The 27,485-nt window shown below is 40.3% G+C and overlaps 1 protein-coding gene across 1 annotated transcript; it reads left to right on the forward strand.

Moving 5' to 3' along the window:
• Window positions 1-283: 283 nt before the first annotated feature.
• castor2 (cytosolic arginine sensor for mTORC1 subunit 2) lies at window positions 284-26,500 on the forward strand. The gene is made up of 9 exons (XM_083768592.1): window positions 284-560; window positions 8,367-8,437; window positions 9,569-9,762; window positions 14,439-14,571; window positions 19,369-19,492; window positions 21,375-21,485; window positions 22,845-22,927; window positions 23,834-23,928; window positions 24,868-26,500. The coding sequence occupies exons 1-9, from the start codon at window positions 448-450 to the stop codon at window positions 24,931-24,933; spliced, it is 990 nt and encodes a 329-aa protein (XP_083624718.1). The 5' UTR covers window positions 284-447; the 3' UTR covers window positions 24,934-26,500.
• Window positions 26,501-27,485: the final 985 nt, after the last annotated feature.

Raw genomic sequence — 27,485 nt, forward strand, 5'->3', positions numbered from 1 at the left:
CTTAAACTAAATTTGGGGAAAGCTTTTTTGGTGGAATTGTAATGGGTTGTAATGTAAAGCTGAATGAGAGTAGTTTTTGTTTGAATAGACTAACCTCTTGTGCCCTATAGAAAAAACAAGTTAATTGTTGCTGTTTTGTTGTTGTAACCATATAGGCCTGGCCTACTCCGATTTATTTCACAGTTAGGTCTCTGTTTAATCAGGTAGGAGCTTTATTTTGGAAAAACAAATGGCGGAAGCACAAGCTATTCCGCTGCTGGTTGGACACGGGTGACTTGACACTTTAGTCCGTTTACCTCATTGCTTTCTTTATTCCTCCCTGCTTCTCGTTTCTTTCTCTATTTAATAACCCTTTACCCGTATGTGTTCATTTATTTATCCATGCCTATTATTTGAAACCACGTAGGTTTATATTTTAGTTGTTCCTCAAATGAGAAGGCGAAAAAGATGGAGCTCCATATTTTAGAGCACAGCTTGAAAGTGGCGAGCATAGAAAAAGAGGGGATCCAGATTTGCACTCACGGATTAATAAAACTCGCTTTCCTGGCCTCTAAAACAAGGTAAGTAAGTTTACATGCACGGATAACATGCACATCTGATATCATAGGTGTTCAAGCTCCGCTATAATGCTATTCGCACGTCAGGTTATTGCTGTCAACATGATCAAAAACTGATGCCTCGATCATATCCTATCATATAAGGAAAGGAAGGCATGCCATTCATCTTGCATTGATCCATGTAAAGACACGATCTGTGATATGAGCTAGGCTGCTGTACATTGTAAACATGTCCAGTTTTAGGGCCTAACACGTTACCGCTGTTTTATCATTTTGTAGCTATCTGTGTGCCATCTGTAGCTCTGTCGACACAAAGGGGTGTGTGTGTGTGTGTGTGTGTGTGTGTGTGTGTGTGTGTGTGTCGCGCGCGTCTGAGTGTGTGCGTGTACGCGTGTTCTTTTTTGCACTGTCTGTACACAGCTAAAATCATCAATGTTAATATAGCAGCCTGAGAGAGTGTACATAATAAGCCTTTTGGATACCCTGGGTTAACATTGAAGGTTTGACTGAGCTCTCTTAAAAGGGATGTTAAATCCAACATAAAAGAAGAAACTAAAGAAACATGCAGGCAGGGATACTGCATCTCATACTGTTGCAATGGTTTTGTTGAAAAAGCCTGTTTACTTGAGCCATTGCTGCTGGATCTGTTTCTGGGGGCTCTTCTGCTGCTGTGAAGTGATGTTGTGTAGTTTAGTTTAAAGTTTAGTTTAATAGTGCTTGGTCTGGGGTAGCTCTGGTCCTAGCCCTACAAGTCAGAACCCAATGCTACTGAAGTTTCTGACATTTTTGAGACCCAGATAGCATGGGGTCCTATTCCACCTCCACCCTGCCACCAGGTACGCACCATAGACTGTAAAAAATATGGACAAAGCGTTCTCCGGGTCTAACATGGACGTAAAATGAAGCCTGGAATTCCTTGCACTGTAAGTCGCCATCTTTCTAGATCCGTTTGGGCCCAGCTGGCCATTGGCTGGCCCAGACAACGAGGCGGGACTTCCCCCCCCCCCCCCTTCTTCTCCATTGGTTTTTATTTTGACTCGAGTGGGAGGGGAATCCCGATCATAGACTTTAACGGTAGCCACGCCCCTCAGAACATAAGTGACTTTATGGTAATTTCTTTAATAAATGGGACCATAATTTTCCAAAAAGAATATTATGACATTGATTAGAAATGAGACTTTAAACTAGTGACTGGAAGCAGAAAGTATTAATGACCATGTTTATTAAGGTAATACAGTCTAGGTGAAGTTGGGCCCAAATACATGGACTTCTATGGGGCTATGGGTTTTTCTGGGTCCAATGACAGTGCCACAACAGGCCATTATATGAACTTTCATTTCCTTAGTGGCTTCACAAAATATATGTCTGACTGCCCCCCTGGTACGCACACATAAATAAACATAAATACCTTCAGATACGTCCTTCTGCGCTCTTTGAGGGCTTTTTTTCGTTTGAGGGCTTCTGAATGTGTGAACTATAAGTACCTATAAATACCGCTGCGAATATCTCCTGTGGCGTGGAAGCCGATTTGGTCGCTTTGATTCTTCTCTTCCTTCCTTATTTATTGACACCTCATTGTACTATATAGTACTGTACATGGCTATAGCTATGACAGAGCAGATCAGAGGCAGGAACGTAGCCATGCACAAGCCAACCGCACATCGGGAGGCGGTACAATAAACGGTAAATAAACAAGAAGAATCAAAGCGACCAAATCGGTCAAACAAAGTAGTAGTACTTAACGGCTTCCGCGGCACAGGAGAATTCGCAGCGGTATGTATAGGTACTTATAGTTGACACAAACGAAAAGAAGCCGTCAAACGACTCAGACACGACGTATCCGACGATATTTATGTCCGCGTTCTATCATTTCAATATGAAAACACAGATACGCACAGGGACCCCACGGGTAGCCCGGTTCGGCACGAATCGATTGGGCTGACCCAGGGGGTTCCGAGAGGGGCTACTCTGGTCCATAGCCTTCTAGCTGCTTCGATTCTGCCCTGCAGTATAAGTATAAATGAAACGCATTAGAGCTATGGACCAGAGCTAGGTCTGGGGCTGCTATATATCACTGACCCTTCAACACCCTATGAGTTAGCAGTGTAACCTAAGATCTCAAGTCTGGAACCTTCTCATTCCAAAGTCCAGAGGAATCACTAGCCCCTTTCGGGACCCTAGTTTACCTTTTCTGTATGGGATAAATACAGAAAAGGTAAACTAGGGTCCCGAAAGGGGCTAAGGAATCACAGGCCTTTAAATGCCATTAAAGCTCCTTTGAATTTAGGGATGCACAATAATTATAAGCAATAATAAGCACAGATACTTTTTATTTTATTTTATTGGCATTGATAAAAAAATAAATCCTGATATCAGGAATTATGACATCATCCCGATAGCTCTGATAACATTATTAATAGCTCCGATATTATTTTGTATATATATTTTTTATTTATTTATATATTATTATTTTCATATGCTTCATCGTCTGTATGATATTCTGAATTTTCTTAGGTCAAAGCTATGTTAAATGTACCGTTACTCACTAGTATGTCCTTTTTATGTGTGTATATCGGTTATTAGTATCGTCTTGAGTTGAGAAGCAGGAAGTTATCTATAGGTTTAAAAAAATATCGTGCATCCCTATTTGAATTGAATTGACTGTGGTCAGTCACAGTGCTTCATTCATGGCTCATTCATGGCTCATTCAGTGGCTCATTCATAGTCTGGATTTTCGGTGGTGAGGTGACCACCGGAGCTGAAATAACGTTGAGCGGTGGTGAGTAAAAACAGAGAGAAGGGCTGGGGCAGTGGCGGAAGCAATGTCGCTGCTAATATACGTCACGCCCAGCTGTCAACACATTGAGTTCCTGAGATTCCTCGTTGACATAAGCTTAGTTGGCGGTGACTCGACTCGTACTAACCACGAAACATTAAATATATATATATTAAAAAAAAATTAATAATAATAATTAACATGTCAGTTTATGTTGTGCGACAGGCAGCTGCAGCCACCCCGCCTACCCGGAAATGTAGTCTCTGGGTTGTTTGACTCGTTTCTAGCGCTTATTGTGTTACTCTTTGGGTATATTTGTACATTTCCACCTTCAGTCGATGCTTCATATCCATATGAGTGAAAAGGCCGGGATGATCGGTTTATTTTTCAAACACAATTCTTATATGAAGAGATCTAAAATTGGGGATTTCAATGCAAATAAAAAGTACACGAACCTGTGGACTGGCGCCCTCTACTGACAGTGACGTCAGGACTTTGGTGCTCTATTGACTTGTTTTATCATTGTACTCCTTAAAAAAAACGAATTGACCATTGCTGCCATATGCTATTCACTGCTTCTCAGGTATGGGAGACCACCACTCCACAGGGGGACCAAATGGGACAAAGTGTGCAATTAGAGGATTTTACAGAGTAGATTGAGGTCCCAGTGACATAAGAATATGGTCTGTACCCTAATGCATCAAACCGGGGGAACGCAATCTACAGTATTCTACACTGTACAAATCCTCAGTGCTTATATTTAACTCCAAGGGTCCATTTGGTTCCATTTCTACGCTCCCACAGTTACAGCCCTGTAAGAGTTTATGGACCGCTGGCAGTCCCCAGGCCAGACCATTTGAGAAGTTGAACCAGTGTGCTACTGTATACTCTCAATCAGTGGGCATTAAAGTACAGCCCTTGTCCAACTACTGTGTCAGAGGCCGTTCAATAATCTCCCCACAAAGAGGGATAGCATGAATTAAACCCTAGACTGATTTTGTAGTTTGTTTTTCCAGTTCAGCTTAAAAACTACAGCAGGGTAAAACTGCATAAGGCTGACCTCATAGTACACAGTGCTGTACAGTACAGCAACTGTCAGCAACACAGCTGCAGCTAATAAGATTAACAATGGGTGCGTTAGATTTTGGTGTGTGAATGACCAGTGGCACACGCCACACACCCATGGCTCTGGGCACACCTAAATCTAACACGCCCATTCATTTAATTAGCTGCAGCTGCGTTGCTTACAATCCTGCCAGGGTATTAATCTGCTGTAGCTTTTTACTGTAACTGAACTGGAAAACAAACTTAAACTAATCTTTCATACCCCTTTAAAATCGTGTCCTCAGAATGACTGGGGAAATCTCAGAAAGTTAAGTGACTATGAGTATGTATGTATCATCTTCAAAGCTTATGTGCTTGATCATGGTTATACACAAGGCCACTAAGAATTCTCAATGACCCCAAATTTCATATGCATTAGATTTGTTATCTCTGGATGCGAATGCGACTCCAATATATATGTAAAATCTACTGAGTTAATGTACCTCCTGAAGTGTACAAATGGAACCAGATTAGCCGTAAAGCTCCTACATAAACTGTCCGAGGGAGGGCCATTTACAGTTCTCTCACTACAGTATAATAATATGGCAATGGCAAACCTCTGTGATTTTCACTCGGGTCTAACTGGAATAGTGTGAGGCAACCTGTATTGGGAATGGGATATTATAATTTTTTTTACTAATGAATTACACGTTGTGATCTTGTAGATCTACTATTATTTGCTTGGAGTAGCTGGGAATGTTAGGGTTCAAGTCATTACAAAACTAATGAAACTGTTCAGTTTGAGCATATGTACTATTTTTAAAGTTCTAGATATTAGTTTTATTAGTTTAGTATTGGTGGCTATGGTTTGGATTTGTTTCCTAATTGGAGCATGTGCTCACCAAATGCATTTAGGTGCCATATCTTGGAACCCAATTTGTGAGACCGTGTTAAGTTTCTCACATTTATGTGAGGAATGCTAATTAAGTGTTGAGTGAATTAACAGCTACACAGTGATTAATATTCCTCTCCATTGATTTGCTATCTTGCTCAGGCTGTGAGACCCCTTCACCCCACTGACTGTTGACGGTGTTAGATCCAGAATCCAGATATAGAATGTCATGGAGAGGTGTTATTGACATGATCATAATTAGAAAGTGATTACAGGATTTTGATCAACACAGACTAATTTTCAGGGTATTAACTGAAGATTGCTACAAAACAAAAACACAGTGATCATTAGTAGGGTTGTCACAATCATAAGATTGTACTTGAAGAGTAATTATCATAGAAATAATTGCAATTCATAATTTAATTGTGTTTTTGACACTGAACATTGGAACATGTTCATTACATTTCTGTTTAGCTTTTAAGCTTTGTAAACTCAACTGACGGAAAATGACCGTACCAAACCAATTATATAATGTCCTTTCGCCAAAATAGACCATATTTATTAATAATTTTATACTTTTGCATATTGTAAGTAATAGTAGGGCCTTTCTGTAGTTGCGTTTGCAGTCTCTGGTCATGGTCAAGGAAGCTCTGAGAAGGAAGTGAAGTGGTCACGTGACTGGGCTGCGCCATGACACTTTCATGGGAGCCAAACTACCTGGAAGTTTGGCAGAATGCACTGGAGTCAATGAGAGCTCAGTGACCAGCTCATGAACATACATTATTTATGAACGATTGAGACCTTTTGTAAAGTAATCACTTCTGGAAAATAACAGAAGACTCAAGACATGTAACACATACATTATTGTCTGCAGTGTGTTGTTATTCAATGTGTACACTGTGTAATTTTTGAGCACAAAGTACCTTTCTGAACGCACCAAAGTATCGCGAGACTTCCCACCGTTTCCTGTCTGGCAGCAAAATATCGCGATACTTCGGAGCCAGAAACAATACCTGCTGCTGTTTAGATCCTCAGATAAAATGATATACTGTGCACTCACAAGGTCTCAATTGTTCATAAATAATGTTTGTTATGAGCTGGTCCAGCCGGCTCCATTCACTGCCATGTATTCATTGCACTTCCGGTGTGAGTTTGGCTCCCGCCTCCCATGAAAGTGTCCATGAAAGTGTCATGGCGCAGCCCAGTCACGTGACCACTTCCCTTCCTTCTCAGAGCTTCCTTGGTCATGGTGGGGAAGAGGAGAGCGGGCTTAGTGTCCCATTGCAGTATAGGGTTAGTCTCCCATTGGCTTAGAGGCCAGCCAATCATGGAAATCTCACCACTAGACCAAGTGACTAGACTAGAAAGTCTGATCATTTATCAGCTCTGCAAGCTGATAAAGTAGTGGAAATAGACAATCTATAATCTCGCAACGCATCGTGATGTGACGCCTTATGAGCTTGTAGATCTGCTTTTGAAAATGTATGGAAATTTTTCCAACAGATTCAACAGAATTTATACAGATGTATTGGAATCCAGGCATTCTAACGATTATGCAAAAATTATGATGATTGTCTCAAATAATTCCAATTGGTGTTGTGTGTTTGTGTTGTGTGCAAGGTTGGTTCCCACTGTTCAGCTTTCCTTTCTCAGAAAGGTGTTTTACATTTACATTTAAGGCAGAGTTTAAATATGAATCGCTAAATTAAGCTCAAAAGTCCTTCCTTGTGAAATGGCACCATTCATTATGCATGCTGGGAGTGTTGCTGGGAGGTTCTGAAGATGGGGTTCTGAAGATGGGGTTCACACAATTTCTCATCTGTTCAAATCTGACCAGAATATGGCTCTCCTAGTGAGAGTGCACATACATACCACGTGAATAAGGCTATAGTCCTTCCCACAATGATACCTGGGTTTGAATATAACCCAAGGCTCTTCACCCCCCCCCCCCCCCCATCCCACACACAGTACACACACACACACACACACACACACACACACACACACACACATACCACCAACTTTCCAGTCTCTGTTCACTGTCGGTCTGAAATAAAGCATACAACTGAACTGACTGACAATGGTAAAACAGAAAGAAAGAAATAGCAACGGGAATAGCCTAGTCATTTATCCTTGTAACCTAGTAAACCATGCAGAGGGGATCTTGAAGATTTAATTGGGTTTAACAACAGTGAGATGATTGTTTGTGATGATCAGTGGTCATTCGTTGTAATAAACCTAGTCCACACAATTTGGTGTTTTTCCCCCCAGTATTTATACCAGCAGGTTGTATATGTTTGCACTTTGCATTGAACGTTGCATGGAACAAAAATATAGAAGTATCAACTTACATACACAGATGTATGAAACTAAAATATATTAAAAAAAACATCTCTCCCTCGTCTCTAAAATTCCTTTCCCAGCACGGCTTTACACAACTGGACCAAGAGCCAGGCATAATTGTATTGTCAGCTGACTTGTAAAATGGTTTGTCTTTGTCTTTATAATTTAGAGATTAGATTATTTGAGTTATTTTTGCATAATTGTCATAATCGTTTCCATTTTGAAAATAAGAAAATAAAACAAGATATTTAATAAATATTTCAAAAAATAGTGGAAATAGCAGATCTACAAGCTCACAACGCGTTGCGATGCAACATGTGAGATTGTAAATTGTCTATTTCCACTATTAATGTTTTCAGTATAAAAGTTAGTTTTTAGGTTATTTTTATTTACCATGTCTTCCCTGTGCAACTTCAAAGCCTAAAAGCCAAACAGACATGTTACTTGTTCTTCCTTCCAGTGTTCAGCAACAAAAACACAATAAATAGTTAATCGTGACAGCCCTATATGTTATAGGGTGCGTTCAGATATGCACACCTAGCCGAAGCACCCCAGAATAGAAAGGGTCCACCATCATGTCCATGGAGTGCTGAGCATGTGCACATGTTTTGTTCCCAGTCACTGTTCCGTATGTTTCCACTTTAACCCTAACCCTTTTCTTCTTATTTTTGAAAATATTTAAGTATGACTTTCAGTGGGTTAACTGTTTGTAATATGGTCTCTCTCAATTTGAACTTGTCTCTCTCACTTTCAGATGCAAGTTCTTTAGTTTGACGGAGACTCCAGAGGACTACACCATTATCGTAGATGAGGAAGGATTCAAAGGTGAGCCTCTCTCCAGGCAATTATTTATGGATCACTTATGTTACTGCAGCAACCATGGATCAGTGAGCAGGAAATTGACACATTGTGTAGCCCTATGATTTTCTGCAATTCCATACAGCATGTTCGCTGGCAATGTTTGACCACATATTGCTTCATTGCCAGTCCCATTACAGATTAGAAGCCAAGCTGCCACGCTCTGTGTTTTGTAGTTGGTTGGTTCAGTGAGTGAATCCATGTCATTACTGGCCATTTCCAGGGTGACCCTCGTTGGTCACCATGGATACTACAAGCTATTTGTTACGAAACAGGTGCAGGTATTTTCTGTTGTATGCATGTTTTCTGTGAAACTCGTATGCATTGTGAAATCCAACATAGCAGTACAAGATTTGAAGATTTACTGTATATTGCGACATAAAGTCTGAGTAGTGAAGTAGCATAGCAGCAAAGTACAAATAGCAGTATAAGACTGTATATTGCAATATAAAAACTAATAAATATATCAGTTATAGGCAGATTTTATATGGGGTGGCAGTGGTTCAGGAGGTAGAGTGGGCCGGCCCCTTGGGAATCAATCAATCAATCCTGGTTTGATCCCGGCTCCTCCTAGCTTCGTGACAAAAGGTCCTTCTGCCATACACTGAACCCCTACCTGCTCCAGATGAGCAGCTTGATGCCTTGCATGGATTCCCCACCGTTGGCATGTGAATGGGTTTTGGCAAAAACCACTACCATTTCTTTTATTTTATCTTGGAACGGCTCTTCCTCACTCATTCTAAGGTTACTTGTAAAATTACACATGTGACACTCTCAAAGTGTTTGGGTCAGTGGTAGGGCTGAGCGATATAGATATGATATTACGATCGATATCCAAGAATGCCAGACGATATCTAATTTCAGACTGTTATCAAAGGTGTATAGCCGCACACTCATAGCTGCTGATGCAAGTTTTATTGTAATGTGGACACAATAAAACTTCCATCGGCAGCTACGAGTGTGCGGCTATACACTTTTATTACTTGATATCTAATCTCAAGACCGCAATATCGATATAATATCAGTCAGTATATTGCTCAGCCCTAGTCAGTGTTTCAGTAGCTCACGACTGACTTCATTCTCTGTTGTCTCTTCCAGAACTACCCCAATCGGAGCACATCAGCGTTGCTGACGCAACGTGGTTGGCTCTTAACGTGGTGTCAGGGGGCGGGAATGCCACCAATTCACAGCCAATCGGAGTTACCAAAATTGCTAAATCGGTCATCGCGCCACTGGCAGATCATAATATCTCTGTATTCATGCTGTCGACATATCAGACAGACTTCATTCTGGTGAGTGCAAATCCATTGGTGCCTTAATACACGACTAGGCCTTTTTTTTCTTTTGCCAAGGACACCCAGTTTGATAATTATGCATCAGACCAGTTGTAGTGGTCTCCGCCGAAAGATGGTCAAGACTTATACTGATGGTAGTGAATTTATTGAAATCCATAAACCAACGTGAGAAGTGATAAAAGAAAAGAAAGAACACAAAACAAAATACTGTTAGTATTTTACATATTTCTTCCATAACATTACTGTAGCTCACTCACATAAGCTCCAAATGTAAATAGCATATTCAAAACAGCTCACTTGAAAGTCCTTTTAATTAAAGTAGTTTTAACCAAAAGCCTGTAATTACTGTAATTAAAGTCCAATCAATTAAGGCACATGACTTATTCAACATCATCTTATTGTATGAAATCGGTTTACCCTTTTAACAAATAAAGTAATGAAATACCTTCTTTTAACCTTATTTTTAAATGTAAATTTATATAATGACATGAATTACTTTTATCACATAATGTATGAAATATAGTCATAAGAATGACCAATTCCTTTGCAAACACAACAAAAGAGTAGAAAATCAAACTGGTTTAGTTGCAGTTCAGTACATTATTCATACTTAACACCATGTACATTTGTTGCAGAAATACGTTTCTTAAATTAACGTCTTTCAATCTACCATAGCTGAACAGGATGTAAACAAAACAAGCCATGCATTTGTAACGATCTTCTATTCTAAGTAGCAAGCACAGTCCATGGTTACTAACCTTATGCCTCTTCAGGGGGTTGCTAAACTAAATTGAATGTCTCAAAAGACAAACAAAAAAATGCACTGTTTGCTTTGCAGCAAGCAGCAAAAACATGCACCTTCTTATTATGTAATCCTTTGCTGCGTCACGCATGTTATTACGTCATACTTCCTCTCTGCGTCGCACAAGTAGTAGTCTCGTAGCCAGACAACTATTCCACAATCTCCAAATGCTATATAGAGTCTGGAACTATGCCTCCCGAAATCCGAGTAAGGAAGCTGCTATTTCCGTTCACGAAAATATATCTTCAAATATCTTTACATTTTATTTTTTTATTTCGTTTTCTGATAAGCAACAAGCTATATATGCTTGGATGTTTTCTATTTATATTAGGATAAATTGTAAAGACGAAACTGAAGTGGGGAGAAGGCTCCACTTTATATTTTATTCATGATGGCTTTTCCATTGCTCCAGACTATATGACGGAAGCATTTGGAAATTGCGAGAGGCAACAGTCTGGCAAGGCGAGACTACGCAAGTGGCTAAGTCATGCTAAACTCCTTTCAAAATCAAAGTATTAGGCTCAACACACAAAATAACGGGAAATCGTCTTATAACGGGTACGTTTCACAATAAGTTCACAATAACCATGTCTGATCACCCAGGATATAACGATTTAGTGCAAAATGTAATTGGGTTCTTACACCAGTGATTCTCAACCTGTGAGCCGTGGACCTCCAAAAAAATGGCCAAACACAAAGATTGAATTTATAATACAATGTTAATATAAAAAAAAATCCTGCAAAAAAGGAAAGAAAAATAAAGAAAAGAAAAATGTCTTGTAATAGCTATAAATAGGATCATAGCAGTCGATTGGCTGCCAGATGGGTGGGCCGCGAACGCTTTAAATATTTCCAAGTGGGCCCTGATCCAGATAAGGTTGGGAACCTCTGCACTAGGCCACAGGCCCAGTTACAGCCCTTGAATCACTAGCCATGCCCATTAAAAACATTGCAAATCAGGAATGTGTCACACAAAAGGACAAAAGTAGCAGATCTGCAAGCTTGAAACTCGGTGTGAAGTGAAGCGTTTTGAGCTTGTCGGTCTGCTACTTTTGCTATTTTCGCATTTCAATCGTGAAATGCAACGGTGTGTCGTGGTCTCGTTGGCTGCGTTTTCTTGCTTGGAATCGAACTAGGCCAATCAGCATCCTTTGAATGCGATGATGGAAGTAAACTGTAAGACGGTATGGAACAACAAGCGCAAACTTCCAAGCTATTGAAGCTGTTTTTAAAAGACTCCCAGGAATAATGGAAGTGAAACCAAATGGAATGGAGTGTCAGACTATTCAGTTAAAATATTCCACTTAAATAGGAAATGATATCTCAGTGTTACATCAAATTCTGTGACTGGCACTGGATTGGTTTGGAGATGGTCTAATTGCCGAGGACTCCCTCTCCAGTAACATCTTGGAAAAAGGCTGCAATGGGAGCACAGACTGAATAATTAAGTGAAGCCTAATGGAAATTCTGGCTACCACGGTCCCCCGTTTCATACGACTCTTGTCTCTGGGTCCCCGATCTACACTGTAAAATCCTCTAGGTTCATTTGACCCTGAGAGTGCAAAATGGAACCAAATGGACCATTTTCTTCCATTTGTACACTGTCTGAGTTCCAGTCCCATGAGGGTCCATTCGTTTCCTAACTATTAATCTTCTAGCTGGGAAATCGAAACAATCGGTGTACTGCATTAGTACAATATAGCGTCACGGTCATTATGAAAGATGCGGTAAGCTCTGTCAAATTCAACATTAGACATTACATTGTGCTCTTTTCATGATTTCTACTTCAAGGTAGTGAAGATTCGGGTCTGATCGATATACTGTGTGTGTATATTGTATTATACTGATATAAGTAATAGTCTAGTATATACATTTTTTAATTTGTGTAGCTTCATAACATGTGCAAAGGCTTACATTAATACATTGTCTCCTAAAGCTTGAGATGGCAAAGCAATATCAGTGGATATGCTGCGTTCTCCCAGGGCTTCTGTTTTTGTTTTCAGAAGAATATTTTCATTTTGTCAACGGCACTATTAATGTCTCATTCCAGAGCCTTTTTGGCCTCAGGGAGCAGTTTTATTACATTGTTGCACGCACGCACGCACACACACACACACACACACACACACACACACACACACACACACACACACACACACACACACACACACACACACACACACACACACAGGCTTCTTAATGGCGCTGGTGTGTTTGTTATAAAGAAAGAAAGAAAGTGTGTTTATGTGGATAATCGGGGGGCAGTAGTTATGTAAAGAGGATAATCCTGGGCTCAGGCTGTTGTTGTTGGAATTCCAGGTAACATACATGGGTGTACCTCTCCTCTGTAAACCAGCTGGCACTATAGTACCAACACAATCCTAATGACCGCTTTAATCGTCCGCCTCTTGTCTTCCCTGCCTCATAAGCGTCCGTCCCCTTCTGAGAAACATAAAGGCTTCCTTGAATGTGCGTTTATAATGCATTCTTTCCGTTTGTGCAGCAGTCCGGGACGGGTACATTACCGACTCGGGTCTGAGTCAGGTTGAGGGAGCGAGCCAGAGACCAGTCCGTGTTTTTCTGTGTTATGATTATTTGTGTTACATAAACCTGTAATGCCTGACCTAAATGTTGCTGTCATGTCATGAGTACTGTATGATGCTTGGGTCAAGCCACTCGGTGGTGATGCCAGCCAGCTCTTCACCAAGTCCTTAGATTTCTATTCATAATAGTAACTGTAACTCGGATTAGGATCTATTTGCTGCTATGGGCAATTCGGTTATAGCAATGGAATATATATACCTACTCACCTTTGGCTTACAAGAACCAGGTATACTAGAGAGAGAGGGCATTCTAGCCTTCAAATGTAAAGGTTTACATACTGTACGTTTAGTTCAACCTGTCCATAGATGGGCATATTACAGAGTAAAAGCGGCCATATCTGCGTGGCACCCCGAGCTGTTATTTTGAAAGAAATCCCGGGTACTGATTGTGTTAATAAATATACAGTAAATGATATGATTTATTATTGATTAAATAAACCACTTATCTTCAGTGTTAACTTAAGCACTTTGCAGTATGTCACTGAATTGTTTGACATTATTGACATTGCGTGATAAAATAGTTTTCCTATAGTGAATTTTTGGCATGCCATTTATAGGCCCAAAACAGGGGCGAAAATAGCAGATCGACAATCTCACGTAATGCACTGCGATGCACCGTGGATCTGCTATTTTCATATAGATCAAGTTTGAGGTTGTTAAGGTGTACAATAATTGAATGAGCCTGTTTGAATTTGAAAGGTCATCCTCTCTGGCCTTCTCATGTTACCTTAACATTCCTGTGTGCTCTTTAAGAGTATCACCTGACCTTTTACTGCTCAAATCAGTCGGATGTTGTTTCAACTCAGTGGTTCTCCAAATATTTCATGTCAAGGATTCCATAATTAATATGTATTTAGCTGCGGAGCTTGTCGATCTGCTACTTTATCCCTTTAAGCTATTTTAGAAATTGGAATCCTGAAAAGTAAACAGTTTTGATTTCCACCCGACAGAGACGAAATGCAATTTGATCTATTTAATATTTGAAGTACAGTATAAAAATGATGTTGCCGTCATATTGGAGACGCCATGATAGGAAGCTCCTTTTCTTCTTAGTGTCATTAACCTAGTGTCATCCTAAATACTCTATACATAAGGCTGTTTTGAACGTGACCAATTATGTACATAAAAAAGGTGTGCACTGCATACTCTTATATAGCTGAATCTGCAATCTTTTTTAAGGTTTATGTCATTTTGGCACAAATGTTTTATTACGGCTGAGCTGAGACGGAATGAGAGAAAATTAACCCCACACATTGTTCTGTTCTCAGGTTCGAGAGCGAGACCTTCCCATGGTCATGCACACCTTATCTTCTGAGTTCACACTCCTTAGGGTGGTGAACGGAGAGACCGTCGCTGCCCACACCCTGGGAGTCACCAACGGCTTTGTAAAGCCCAAGCTTGGTAGGCAGAAGAAGTTAATTTAATTTCAGTACTGAATGTTTACTGTATATCGCTGCTGTCGGGTAGAAACTATCTCCATAATTTAATTTTTTTTTGAAAAGTGAAAGCCCTATGCGATCATACTACAGCACCGTGGCACAAAAGTATCAAATATGCATTAAGCTCGAAACCAAACTTGAGCTTGTACTGTAGACCTGTTTTTGAATTTAAATCCTGAAAAGAACAGGTTTCCACCTGACAGAGACGATATGAAAGAAGTCGTTGACACAATCGATCATGTCTCTTCATGCTTCTGCTTTTGATATGCCCCCACTCTGGTCATTTCATTTTCTAACGCTAGTAGAGAGGATATGTTTTTTTCCGTGCTTCTGTTCAGACTCTATTAAATACAAGCATTTCCTTGTGGGAAAGGTAGACTGTCTGGTACGTTTGATATTTATGTTTGATGATATTTCAATTTAACATTTTAAAACGCATGTTAACCACATTAACTCAAGATCTACAAGCTTGGTTATTTCTGCTAGTTTTCACATGACGAGTATATATGAGACTGGAGTGCTTTTTATTTATTTGTACACATCAAAACCTGGAAACAATCATGTATGGACCATTAGGGAGCCGTATGGTTGACATTCATATAACCTTTAAATTAATTGAAAACATATTCACAACAAAGCCTTTTGTTTATGCTGGGAAATTCCCAGGCAGCACAGACATACATATACTACTTAACTGACCCACTTTAAGTTTAGACCACCGGTGGTCCTTGGCGGGGTTCCAGGTGGTCACCGGCTAAATGATGGAGAGTTGGTAACCAAATGGACCCTTTATAGATATTTAACCTTTTGGTTTCATTCATGCTCTCAAGAGTTAAATTATTGTTAAACATCTGTTTACAAGAAGTCTACAGATTACAAAATTACAGAATGTAGAAGAATTGTTATTTTGATCAACGTTTGCCTGTTGCCTCTCCTAACCTCCCACGGGGCAGCACACCTAATATAAACAGTTAATTTAGTATTTCCCTCCCTCTCTGAAATTGTCTTGTATACAGATTTATTTGATTGTATAGTAGTTGATCTCTATACTCTGTAAAATTAAGAAAAAATAACATGAGACAGAGACGGCGACTGCTTAATTAAGTTAATTTAGGACCTTCTAGCAGTTAATTTAGTTTTATTAAACGCATTTCTTCCATGTACTGTAGCCCATGTTTTGTAATGGCATCATCATGCTATTATGCCCGTGGATATACAGAGTGAACTTAACAATGATAAATTAATATGACTAGCCCTTACCTGTTGTGAGATATTTGCCCCCCCTCGTGGCCGTGGGGGGTACTGTGCCCGGTGCGTTTTTAATTCACTAATAAATTCATTAATAATCATTAATGTGTCAAATCAAAAAAGGGCTTCGTTACGCCCTCCATATTCATATGGTCAATGCCTGTGTGAAAAGTGGGAGCGATTGGTGCAGGCAATGAGGATCTACGGCTCTGACACTACGGCTCTGACACACAGACAGACAGACAGACATTGTTAGAATTATAGTATGATGATGATGATGATATGATGATGATAATACCTTTCATATAATCACCAACAAGAATTATGTTTATTTACAGCTAGGTAGAGTAGTGGGGCGAGATGGAAAAGGGGCGACCGTACCTGTTGCCCACATCAATACAGCATGGAATTGTGGACAAAATCTTACCCAACAACAACAACATATTCTATTTCTAAGTTGTGTCTGAGAGGCTAAATGTCATCAAATGGTGGTCCGTGACTCAAATGCCTAATAAATAATGGGATGGGTTGAAATCCACTGCTTTAGAGTGAAGCACCTTGTTCAAGGACATTGAACAAGGATATTACCCCCCTAGATAGAACAATCTGTGCAGGCAGACCAGATGTTTATATAGTCTGTGCTCTATTGTTTTAGCTACTTGGTAGAAGGACTGGGTAATACAAAATAAAATAACACAATATGGGATGATACTAGCTCCAGGAATCATTAATCGTCCTCTTTAGGCTTGTACTAAACACACACGCACGCACCCACCCACACTAAATCTAATCTGTTTAAACCCTAGATACTTGAAATCACCATCGTATAACAAAGGCTCATGGTGTTTGCAGACTGCTGCGTTTTCGGACCCGAATCTCTGCACGAATTTCGGGTCTGACGGTCTTTCGAAAAATGCATCAGTGTGCGAGGACCACAGCGAAACAAGATGACGTAAATTTTCCCTTCATTATCAATGGCGTTTTTAAAACAAACATTGAACTAAAAACAAACATTAAACCTGTATATAGGAGGGGCTAGCGCCCCTCAAAAATATAGACGTTCTACAAACTCACTTATTATAACAGCAGAGAACAGGGTATGTTATCGGGGGGTCATTTATTTGGAATTGTTCATAATAAAGATGCACAGTGAAATGGGTCTAGAACTGAGCCCTCACAGCTTCAAACATTTTGCAGGGATTAAAGTTCTCAGTCTCCATGTGACAGATTTCACTCATTTGGATTACATAGATGTGTCTATGTCGGCATGTCTTCTATGGAATCATGCCACACACTGAAAATAGGCCATCCATAAGCTCACAACGCGCCATGCAGCGATGCTTTGTATGCTTGCAGATGGCCTATTTTCGGTTATATATTATTTTAAAATGAAAGGGTATTGGAAGTGGTCAAACTAGCAATAAAATACATCGATCGTTCGATCTTCCACAAAAGGATCTCAAATATTTCATAAATGCAAAGATGTATGCCTCAATCTGCAATTTCTCCAATATTGGTTGGCTGTATGGCTTGCCTTTTCTTTCTTTTTTTGTAATTTGTAAATGGTGCATTTATATAGCGCTTTTATCCAAAGCACTTTATATAGATGCATTACATTCACCCACACATTCATTCCCCCAATTTCAGAGTAAAGCATGCAAGGCACCAACCTGCACATCAGGAGCAATTAGGGGTTCTTGCTCAAGGAGATTTTGAGTCATTTAAAGGTGATATAGACAAGTTTTCAGCCAAAATCTAAAATATATATAAATGTATTTGTTTGGCCTTTTCCACCTCTATCTTTCCCTATTATTATGATGCTGAGGTGTTCTCCTGCAACAGCACACTCCCCCTTTGCCCCCCCTGTGGCTGAATGCGCTGTTTATATCCACTACAGTTTACTACTCGTGACGTCGGAGGGGATTTAAACTTTTAGCCAATTGCAGCGCGAGGCAGTGACGTTGTTCAACCCAGTAGTATTATAATGAAAACGCGATGCGATTTCAATGTATAATATTATCCCCATATCTTAGTTTCACTAACATTGTTCATGTGAAATAGTATGTTTATGATTTCATATGTAAGCCTATTGAAAATGAGAATTGCTATGTATAGTGCATGGTTGGGTGGTGTGAAACTGAACAACACCAGCAGCAAGCACCCCTCAGAACTCGGATGATCCTTAGTCACAGAACGACTCGGACCCCAATAAAATCTCCTGGTTAGGCCAATATCGTTCTCGTTCATGTGGAGTGGGTTGTATGTGCTTATTTGTTGAAATGGTGGAAGTGGACTGTGGAAGTGAGTAATAGTATTTCACCAGCCACCACCGCGGCGACTGCCTGCCGGCCGGCTTGAAGCGTGCATTCAACCCGTGCTCGCCAACGGTGACAGGCTAGCCGTCGCGGATCATCATAGCGATTTTTTTCATTGCAATGAATAACCGTGGACAGAGTAGTTCACATGAACGATGCTGTAGTGGCTGGAGCATTTGAGGGGCAGTATGTTTTATATGCACGATTACAAATAAAAGAGAATTGAATTGAGAGCCAGTGAGTCTCCTCTACTTCCTACTTCCTCATTTGCGGGACTCTGTGTGATATTGCGATTATGCTACAGTTGCCCTTAAAAAAACATGTCAACTCGATGTCATTGTTGTAACTAAGATATCGATAGAAATGTATAATGTTTTAATGTCATATTTAGCCATACGAGCGCAATATCCATAGCGTCCCTCCCAGCAGCAACAAGTGTGCCTGAAGTGACCTGGCTCAGCCAATAGAATGAGGGGGGGGGGGGGTGGAGCTAGATTTGCATTTGTTTGGAAACACTCAATCACTTCTGTGTACAAACACTGGAAACTTGTCTCTATCACCTTTAAAGGACCACTTCACCACTTTTCAACCTATCTTCATATAATAGGTACTAACTAATAATCATGATAAAATGGTACGATTTTTTCCTACTCAGTCTGTTTTCTCATAGGAGGGCTGTGGGCAGTTTAGAAACCGTCCTCCAGTGACATCATCATTAGGCAGATTTCTTTTTAAACAAGAATTCTTTACAAAAATGTTTAGATTTTCATCATCGTGAGAACGATGGCTTCCATTTTCGCATTGCAACTTTTCAGGACTAGAAAGCCTGCAGTTTCTATTAGCTTGTATTCCCCATCGATGATGTCACTGGAGGACGGTTTCTGAACTGCCCACAACCCTCCTATGAGACACAGACCGAGTAGAAAATAATTGCGCCATTTTCTTTCATGATTATTAGTGAGGACCTATGATATGAAGGTAGGTTGAAAAGTGGTGAAGTGGTCCTTTAACTCTGGGTTGAGCCAAGGATCGAGCCCGCCCGCTCTACCGGCCACTCTAACCCTGATCCACTGGCGCCCTGGCAGTGGCTCAGTTTATGAAAGATGGCGCTAGTTTCACCGTTGCACAAATTGCCATAACTACACATTTCTGTCGTGTGTTTTTATTTAGCTTTGATCCATGGTTTTGTCTTGCAGTGCCCCGGCCCATCATCCACCCCTTATCTAGTCCCAGTAACATGTTCTGTGTGACCAGCCTGGACCCAGACACACTGCCCTCGGTAGCCACCCTGCTCATGGATGTCATGTTCTACTCTGGCGGGTGAGAGGGACCACTTATTCCTTCACATACACTTAACCATGGATGATATGTTAAAGGTTGTTGTTGAAATAAATGTTCTATATCTTTGCTGAAACCACCTAACTCCAAAATGTTTATGTTTCAGTAAATTAAAAATACAGTATATTTTTTTCAGGAAATTAAGAAAACCTTATATTTTGAAAACAAAGCAATAGTGCCTCATCCAAGTTGGTGACTTTATATATTGTCAATTAATTGCATGAGAGGGGGACAGGTGGTGGAGTTAGCTGTTTTAGCAGACAGTTTGAGGGTCCAATGGAGTTAAGAGGTTTAGTCCCAAGCGCTTTTTACTACTTTCCATTGGTTAAATATTTTTGAGACGTAAAGTGTGTTCAATAACACTGATTTATGCAATCAGGGGTGTGTGTGTGTGTGTGTGTGTGTGTGTGTGTGTGTGTGTGTGTGTGTGTGTGTGTGTGTGTGTGTGTGTGTGTGTGTGTGCGCGCGCGTGATCAAATAGCCAAAGTATTAAGCAGTTATTATTGATGTTTTGTATTAATAAAATCTGCAAAGTAAAGCTGTCAAATTCTGTAATTGTAAATAAATGGTGCATTTATATAGCGCTTTTATCCAAAGCACATTCACACCGATGGCGGATGAAACCATGCAAGGCACCAACCTGCTCATTGGGAGCAATTAGGGGTTCAGACTTCAGAGTCTTGCTCAATGACACTTCGACACTAACTCTGGGGGAGCCGGGGATCGAACTGGGAACCTGTTTGTTCCTGTCCGGCTCCTAAAGTAAAAGTACCTCAAAATGATACTGTGCATTGTAAGCACTTAAATGTACCTACCGGTAGTTACTTTGCACTGACTGACTGATGGGCATCACCAACTAATTGCTGGAGTATGGGTTAGAGTTTTGGATTAAATCTGAGGATTAAAAATTGATTAAAAATGTTTAGCCGGCAAGACTCCCGGCATTTCCTTGGTGGAATGCGTGCCATTGCGATTCCAAATAAAAGTGTTGGAAATTAGCCTACTCCAACCCGATAAATGTTTGTATCGTGTATTGTCTGTCGGTTGAAAATCTCATTATGTCCCAAACTGTTACTTTTCAGGATTCAAATTCTAGTATAAAAATTCTAGTATCAATCTATGTAAAGCGCCTTGGATAAAGGCGCTATATAAATGCACCATTTACCAAAAGTAGCAGATCTAAAAGCTCAAAACGTGTCACTTCGTCTTCGCACCACGCTTCAAGCTTTTTGGATATGCTACTTTTGGATACTTTAGTTAAGTATGATCAATTAGGGTTTTTTTGATTGATTGATTGAAATATTTATTAACAGTTTGTAGAATTTACAGTACATTTTAAGCACAAACTCAATACAAAGACTGTCAACTGTGAGTGGACGACCCAATTAAGCATTACACTTGTTTACAACAGGGTCCACATTGTTCAATTCATCAAAACATTTAAAGACATACAGACATTTAGAGACATACAAATAGACATTTCTATGTAGCTAAAGTACAGAACAGGAATTCATCATATGGGAAGCAAAAAAGGGAAAAGATACAATATACAGTGAGGGAAAATGGGGGGGGGGGCTTTCATTTACGATAAAAACGATAAACGATAAAAACTCAAAGTTAGAATATGGAGAAAGGAGGTTACCGACTTTCCGCTAGTCAGCGACGATATGTAGCGTAATAATTTATCGCAGCTTCGCAGATATCTTTTGTCTGTGGTTGTTAATATTGAATTGAAATGATGCCAAAATGGCATGCTGTACATCACAAAGAGAATAATTGCATGGGCTAGGCATTGTTCATTTGAGCAGATCTGGTTACTGGGTATGAAGATATATTATTATATTATTATACCTCTTCTTTTCAGCTCCAAGGAGCCTGGAACATCAAGTGAAGACCCTAGCCACATCCGTTTTTTCTCTTTCTCGCTGATCGAGGGCTATATCTCTCTGGTCATGGATGAACAGACCATGCAGAGGTAAAGTACCAGTAGTGCTCTTTTTAATCCTATTCCTCTCAACTTGCTCCACCAATTACTGTTTGAAAGACATGACACATTATTTTGTTTAGTAGAATGTGAACAGTGGCATTTCCGTTTGAGCTGGCCCTGTTGCTAACTAATATTAGAGTAGTCTGGTACATACCATGTACGTTTGACATTGTGTGTTTCTCAGTATTTTATGTCTGTCGCTGTTCTTTATTCTGTCACTCTCATGGGAGACTGTCGGTGCAAAAAGCGATAAGAATACAACTAATAGGCGACATAATAACCAGTCAATATGTCTGGTTTGGTGTCTCTAATTTGACCGCTACATTAGCACTTGTTAGGATTGTTCATTCAGACATGGGAGTTGCTGCATCCTTTATATGGGTCAGTGATTTCGCCAAGCAATGTGGTTTTGCAATAATTGGACGAGACATTCATTTTTTAAGTGATTGATTTTTTTCTCAGCAGCATGTAGGGCAGCCTTGGCCCCACACATTTACATGAGACCCATAATATTGCCTTAAGGGATAGGTCACCCATTTTTACTTTTTCTCTTACCTTCACTGTTGTTGGTTCAACCGACTTCATCCGACACGACTTCAGTGAGCTTGATTACTTGCGCGTTAATACCAGAGTCTGTTTTATTTGCACAAACATCTAAAATGAACACGTTTCTCTGACCAAACTACTCTGAAATTACCATCCGAGTGTCTTTGTGATGGTGAGACATTTTGTAAATCTAACCGTTTGATTCCTGCGTTCATTCGAATGTGTTAGAAACGGATTTAGTCCGGGAGCCAAAGGCAGATTTTTGGCTGAACATGGCTTCGTCAGATAAAGTTTTTTTCTCAACTGATCGTTGTAGCTTGAGGTCACCTCTTAATACTTTCAGCGCCATTGCCGTTGATTAAAGTCAATTGAAGCCTAATTTTGATACTGACGCTTAACGCCATTGCCGTTGATTAATGGCAATGGCCATGGTTTGAACTACTACAGCAAGGAAACTACATTGCACATATTCATCTCCTTATGAGGAACAATGTGGTATGTGACCTATGACCTCTGTTCGTTAGATCTCCCATTTTGAATTATACCCAGTAGGGAAAAGTTTGTATGTGAAAATGAAGCCAGGGGTCATTGAGTATTGCAGTTTTATGAAAATGATTATTCTTTTCTCTCTCCCTCCACCTCAACTTAGAGAGATTAGAGGGACATGGTTGATGTCCTGATTTCAGTCCTGATGATTTCATAGGGGTCATTTAATGGCATCAGTGTAGATTTGCAAAAAAGCATTTTCAGTCTTGGGATTCTTTTTGGCTTTAAGCCCTTTTGCTGCATTCTCTATTTTAGGTTTCCAAACAATGTCCTTTTCACGAGTGCTTCAGGAGAGCTGTGGAAAATGGTTCGCATTGGAGGACAACCTTTAGGATTTGGTGAGTAGCAGGTTTAGTACATTCACAAGAGTTAAGGTCAAGAATAATGGACCATTTGTATTAGTTTCTTTCAACCTGGGCCTTAGTCGTTTCCATGGTGAGTGGTTGTGACAAAAAGAAAATCACTTCACAATTTAAATGCTGCTGGCTTTAAAGGTAGTAAATGGTGCATTTTTAGATCGCCTTTATCCAAGGCGCTTTACATAGATTGTGCATAGATTGTAGTGTAGGTGATATAAAACATGAACATTTTCTTTTCTTTTTTTCTTTTAAAAAGTTAAAGCTTACTATAAAAAGTTTTTTCATTAACAGTGTGGTCTCTCCAGCGCTTTAGTAATAGAAAAGGCATTTTCAGATCTGGATACCAATTTCCAGTCAGGAGAGTGAACATACAGGATGCATGCAGTATAAACAGGTGAAATTGGAAGTGGTGACAAAGGCATAAAGCGGACAGAATTGGTATTGGAACACTACAATCTAAGCTGTAATGCATGGGTACTCTCTCCTGCTTGGATAAAATTGGCAAAATACCTGAAAATGAATTTTCTTCTCACTAGAGAGGAGAGAGGGAATTGGCAAAATACCTGAAAATGAATTTTCTTCTCACTAGAGAGGAGAGAGGGGACACCCCTGTTACTGAACAAACATTCTAGATCTATGAGAATATAAAACTACCGTACACTTATTTTAACACATAAATATCACTTACTGCACCTTTTAACATACTGGAATCTACCTTTATGAAGCATTTAGGCACATTTTAACAGTGAAAGACGTGATGTTAAGAACTACAAAAATAAGGCCCAGGTTGGAACAAAAAAAATACTCCAGCATTAAGAATTTAGTTTTGTGTGGAATGGATTACATGCCCAGATGTTAATTACCTGTTCATTTGCCTTTTCTTAGATGAGTGCGGTATTGTGGCTCAAATATCGGAACCCCTGGCTACTGCTGACATTCCAGCTTATTACATCAGCACCTTCAAATTTGACCATGCCCTGGTAAGATTTAATTCCTACAATTAATTTCAATGAGGCAGTAAAAACGGATTTATACTGGTTTATTGTGCGTGTGTGTCGAAAATTGCCCACCTACAAAGATGGGCTATTATAAGTGGGCTTGTATTGTCCACAGGAAGCGTTTCTCTGTCATACATTTCCATGTAGGTAAATCGCTGCAACACTCTTCCCGGCAGCTTCAAGCTGGAAATAGTTCAATTTTTAGAGAGGAGCGCTGCTCATCGTTCTCAGATTGGATCCTACTGACTGTGTCTGACAACTATGTTTACCATTGTTTCAGCTAGGCTGGTTGTGGTAATAACACGGATGACATGACATTAGAGCAACTCAAATTGAATGGTTGGTTGGGCATCGATAATAAATGCTCTGTGTGAACGCTCTGGACGTGATATTCAAAGCGCTCCACTGCTCATTAAACACTTTCTATGAACATGGCTAAATTTAGGGTTAATACATTCACCGCCATTGATGTAAATTCATGTCAAGGCCAATCCAGCGGTTAAGCGCCAATGACGTCAATCTACGTCAAATGGTCTTTATAGTGGTTTATGTCGTATGCTACATACATTAGCTCTGGGTTGCTAGGCGATTGAGTAAACAGAAAATAAACCAGAAACAAGATAGTGTCCGTCCACATGTCCGATTCTCTTCCCAGATTGCGCCATTGGTCAAAAAAAAAAAATTATTCAACGGCCCATAACCAAAGAACCGACGATCGCGTCCACAAAATGTCTTCTCCGGGTGATAGAAAAGACGAGCGTCTGTCACAACACACAGCGTTATCCTACATCCGGTTCACATCTCGGGTTCCGGTGGAACCTTCAAATTAAGGGTTTCACTTGGCGGTTTTGGAAGAATAAATTAATATAACCCCCCCTCTCTCTGCCACACCCCTTCACTGTTCCCCCTCACCTCTTGCAGGTCCCTGAGGAAAACATCCAGAGTGTGATTGGAGCTCTGAGGACCAATGAGAGTGCAGGACATTGAAAGGAGGAGGAGTAAGAGACATTGGAAACAACCGTTTTAATTCATTGTGTTCAGACGTTGATTTATCATGCCCAAAAAGTGCCAAGACCTTATCAATGGACTACTATGGACTGGTTGTGAGAGGAAGGGATTCCAACCCCAACGCTTGTTGTATGGGGGAGGTGGAAGAGAGGTGTATGACTGTGTTTAGGATGCCTTTGTTCCTTGATTAACGTTTTCTCCCATCCATGGCACTCGAGGCCCTTGACTGCCTGCTCTGATAGTTGTTGCTTTAACGTTTACCAGACTGAATCTTTCCCTTTTTGCCTTTTTTATTTTCTTTTGCTTTTCACGCCGAAGCTGCTTTTCCCCACCCCTGCATATCGACTATACTGTTATAAGTTAAATACACTTCTATGGTGGAAGGAACAAGAATGTACTCTCAAAACAAAAAACATTATCAAGCTGTTTCACCCTCCCCACACATTTCTTTTTTCTCAGTGCCAAGATGTTTTAATGCCTAAACTGATGCCTTCCTTGTCAAAAATGTATGTGTGCAATTGAAGGAATGTTGCCAGCAGCAACGACAGTCTGTGCGGTTTAAAGATAATGGTGTGGTTTTTCTTTTACTTGATATTTTAATTACAGCTCCGATAATGATCTGATTATTCGAATCCCTCAGCCTTCTTGGGGAATTAGGTCTTGCGATGCTGGGTTCCCTTATAGCAGCGGTTCTCAAAGTGGGGTCCAGGGACCGTCAGGGACTCAGGGTTCATTAAAGGGGGTTCTAAATTGACCCTTAGGTCTATAACTGAGTTAAAAAATTCCGGGTCCATTTGGTCACATTTGAGTTAGGGTGGTCCTCGAAATTAGGTTTGTGAACCACCGCCATATGGAAACCGTCATCTGTGGTTTTGCGCTTTTCAAGAGTCAGCTCTGACAAGACATCCAGTGACGACTATGTTTGCATCCGGTAATAAATGACTGAGCCACTTTTTGATGATATACTCCAATAATGACAAGTGTGTTTTACATAAGCTAGTGTTCACCCAGGGAACATTTCATTTGAAGCCCCTGGTGTCCATTTTAGGCCTTCAAGAAGCTCCCCCTCCCCCATCCCAGTCTGCACTTTAATACAGGTCAAACCCCAGAGGCCTGATGTACTGATGTGAAAAAGGGGGGAGGACTACTTTTGAAGGATTTATCGAGTAGGGGAGATGTTTGTTGGTCTTAAGCAAAAGGGTGAGGTTTTTCTCCGCCTCACGTCGCACCCCAAAAAAAAAGAAGAAAAAAAAAAGAAACTTTGCTAGATTTCATTTTGCCGAAAACAAGTATTTATCAGTGTTAAAAAAACAAAGTGAGAAAGGCAACAATTCTTCTGATAAACAAGAAAGCTTTTCATTTTCTAGCTTGTGTGGAAAATAAACATGAAAGCTTTTTTATTTTAAGCTTGTGTGTTCCGTTTTGCAAAGACATCATGTGTCATTTTTACTTTACTGACATTAGTAGGAAATCAGAGGAATGTCCTCTTACTGTTATTTGCTCCCAATGTGTACTTTAATCAATAAACTGGTGACAATAACATTCAGCTCGTCTTCATGGGATGGCCTCCATCTATTAACACTTTATTAACCTAATGGATTTAATCAATTGTAAAACAATAATTGATAATTTATTAAAATAAACGATTTTACTTTCTTTTTTTTAGTGGATTAAAAATATTATATTTGACTAGTCTTGAAAATTCAGACCAGTCTGAAGTGAGTGGCGCTGTACTGTACTCGTGCTGTACAAGCCCTCTTGGTCTGTGTGTGTGTGTTAGGCTGCGCAACAGTGACACTTGGTGGTCAACAAACGCTATGTCCGTACTCGGACGGACAGCCAGGTACACACACGGCTGTCTATAGGAGTGGCTAACACCACTCAAATGTAAATACTCAAGTATAAAGTATAGTACCTCAAAATCGCACTCAAGCACAGTACTTGTGTAAAAATACTTATTTACTTTCCACATCTGATGGAGATTAGATCGACCCACAGATGACCCTTTTCTTCCTTGGAAAATAATGCCAGCGTTTCCCACCCGTGATCCTGTGTATAGCTTCTGTGATTGGATAGACGTCTCGGACACCAGTGTGTGATTGAGAAGGGAATTCTAATTCAGAGGAAGACTCTTTGCTCCTGTCATCACATCTTAACCCAGCAAAGCTCAACCTGTGGGCCGGGGTCCACTGGGGGAAACCTCAGCCTGTGGGCCGGGGTCCACTGGGGGAAACCTCAGCCTGTGGGCCGGGGTCCACTGGGGGAAACCTCAACCTGTGGGCCGGGGTCCACTGGGGGGCCTCAACCTGTGGGCCGGGGTCCACTGGGGGGCTGTGAGAATGTTGTTGCCATCAGACAGAAACCATATACACTTTGTAAATTAACGCCCTACTTGATCATCCTACAGCATCACTCAAAAGATCTACAAGCTCGAGGTTTGAGCTTTATTTTTTTCATTTGAATCCTGAAAAGTAACAGTTTTGTACATATGAGGTTTCCAAACGACAGAGACGATATTGCAATTGGCTAAA

The sequence above is a fragment of the Protomyctophum parallelum genome, assembly GCF_964188405.1.
Source record: "Protomyctophum parallelum genome assembly, chromosome: 1".
Classification (NCBI taxonomy): domain Eukaryota; kingdom Metazoa; phylum Chordata; class Actinopteri; order Myctophiformes; family Myctophidae; genus Protomyctophum; species Protomyctophum parallelum.

What these genes read in the sequence shown, in the direction of transcription:
- castor2 (XM_083768592.1), top strand. Translation starts at nt 448, where the DNA reads ATGGAGCTCCATATTTTAGAGCACAGCTTGAAAGTGGCGAGCATAGAA. An exon ending in AGATGAGGAAGGATTCAAAG is followed by an intron (nt 8,438 to 9,568) that starts GTGAGCCTCTCT and finishes TGTCTCTTCCAG; the next exon opens with AACTACCCCAATCGGAGCAC. An exon ending in ATCAGACAGACTTCATTCTG is followed by an intron (nt 9,763 to 14,438) that starts GTGAGTGCAAAT and finishes TTCTGTTCTCAG; the next exon opens with GTTCGAGAGCGAGACCTTCC.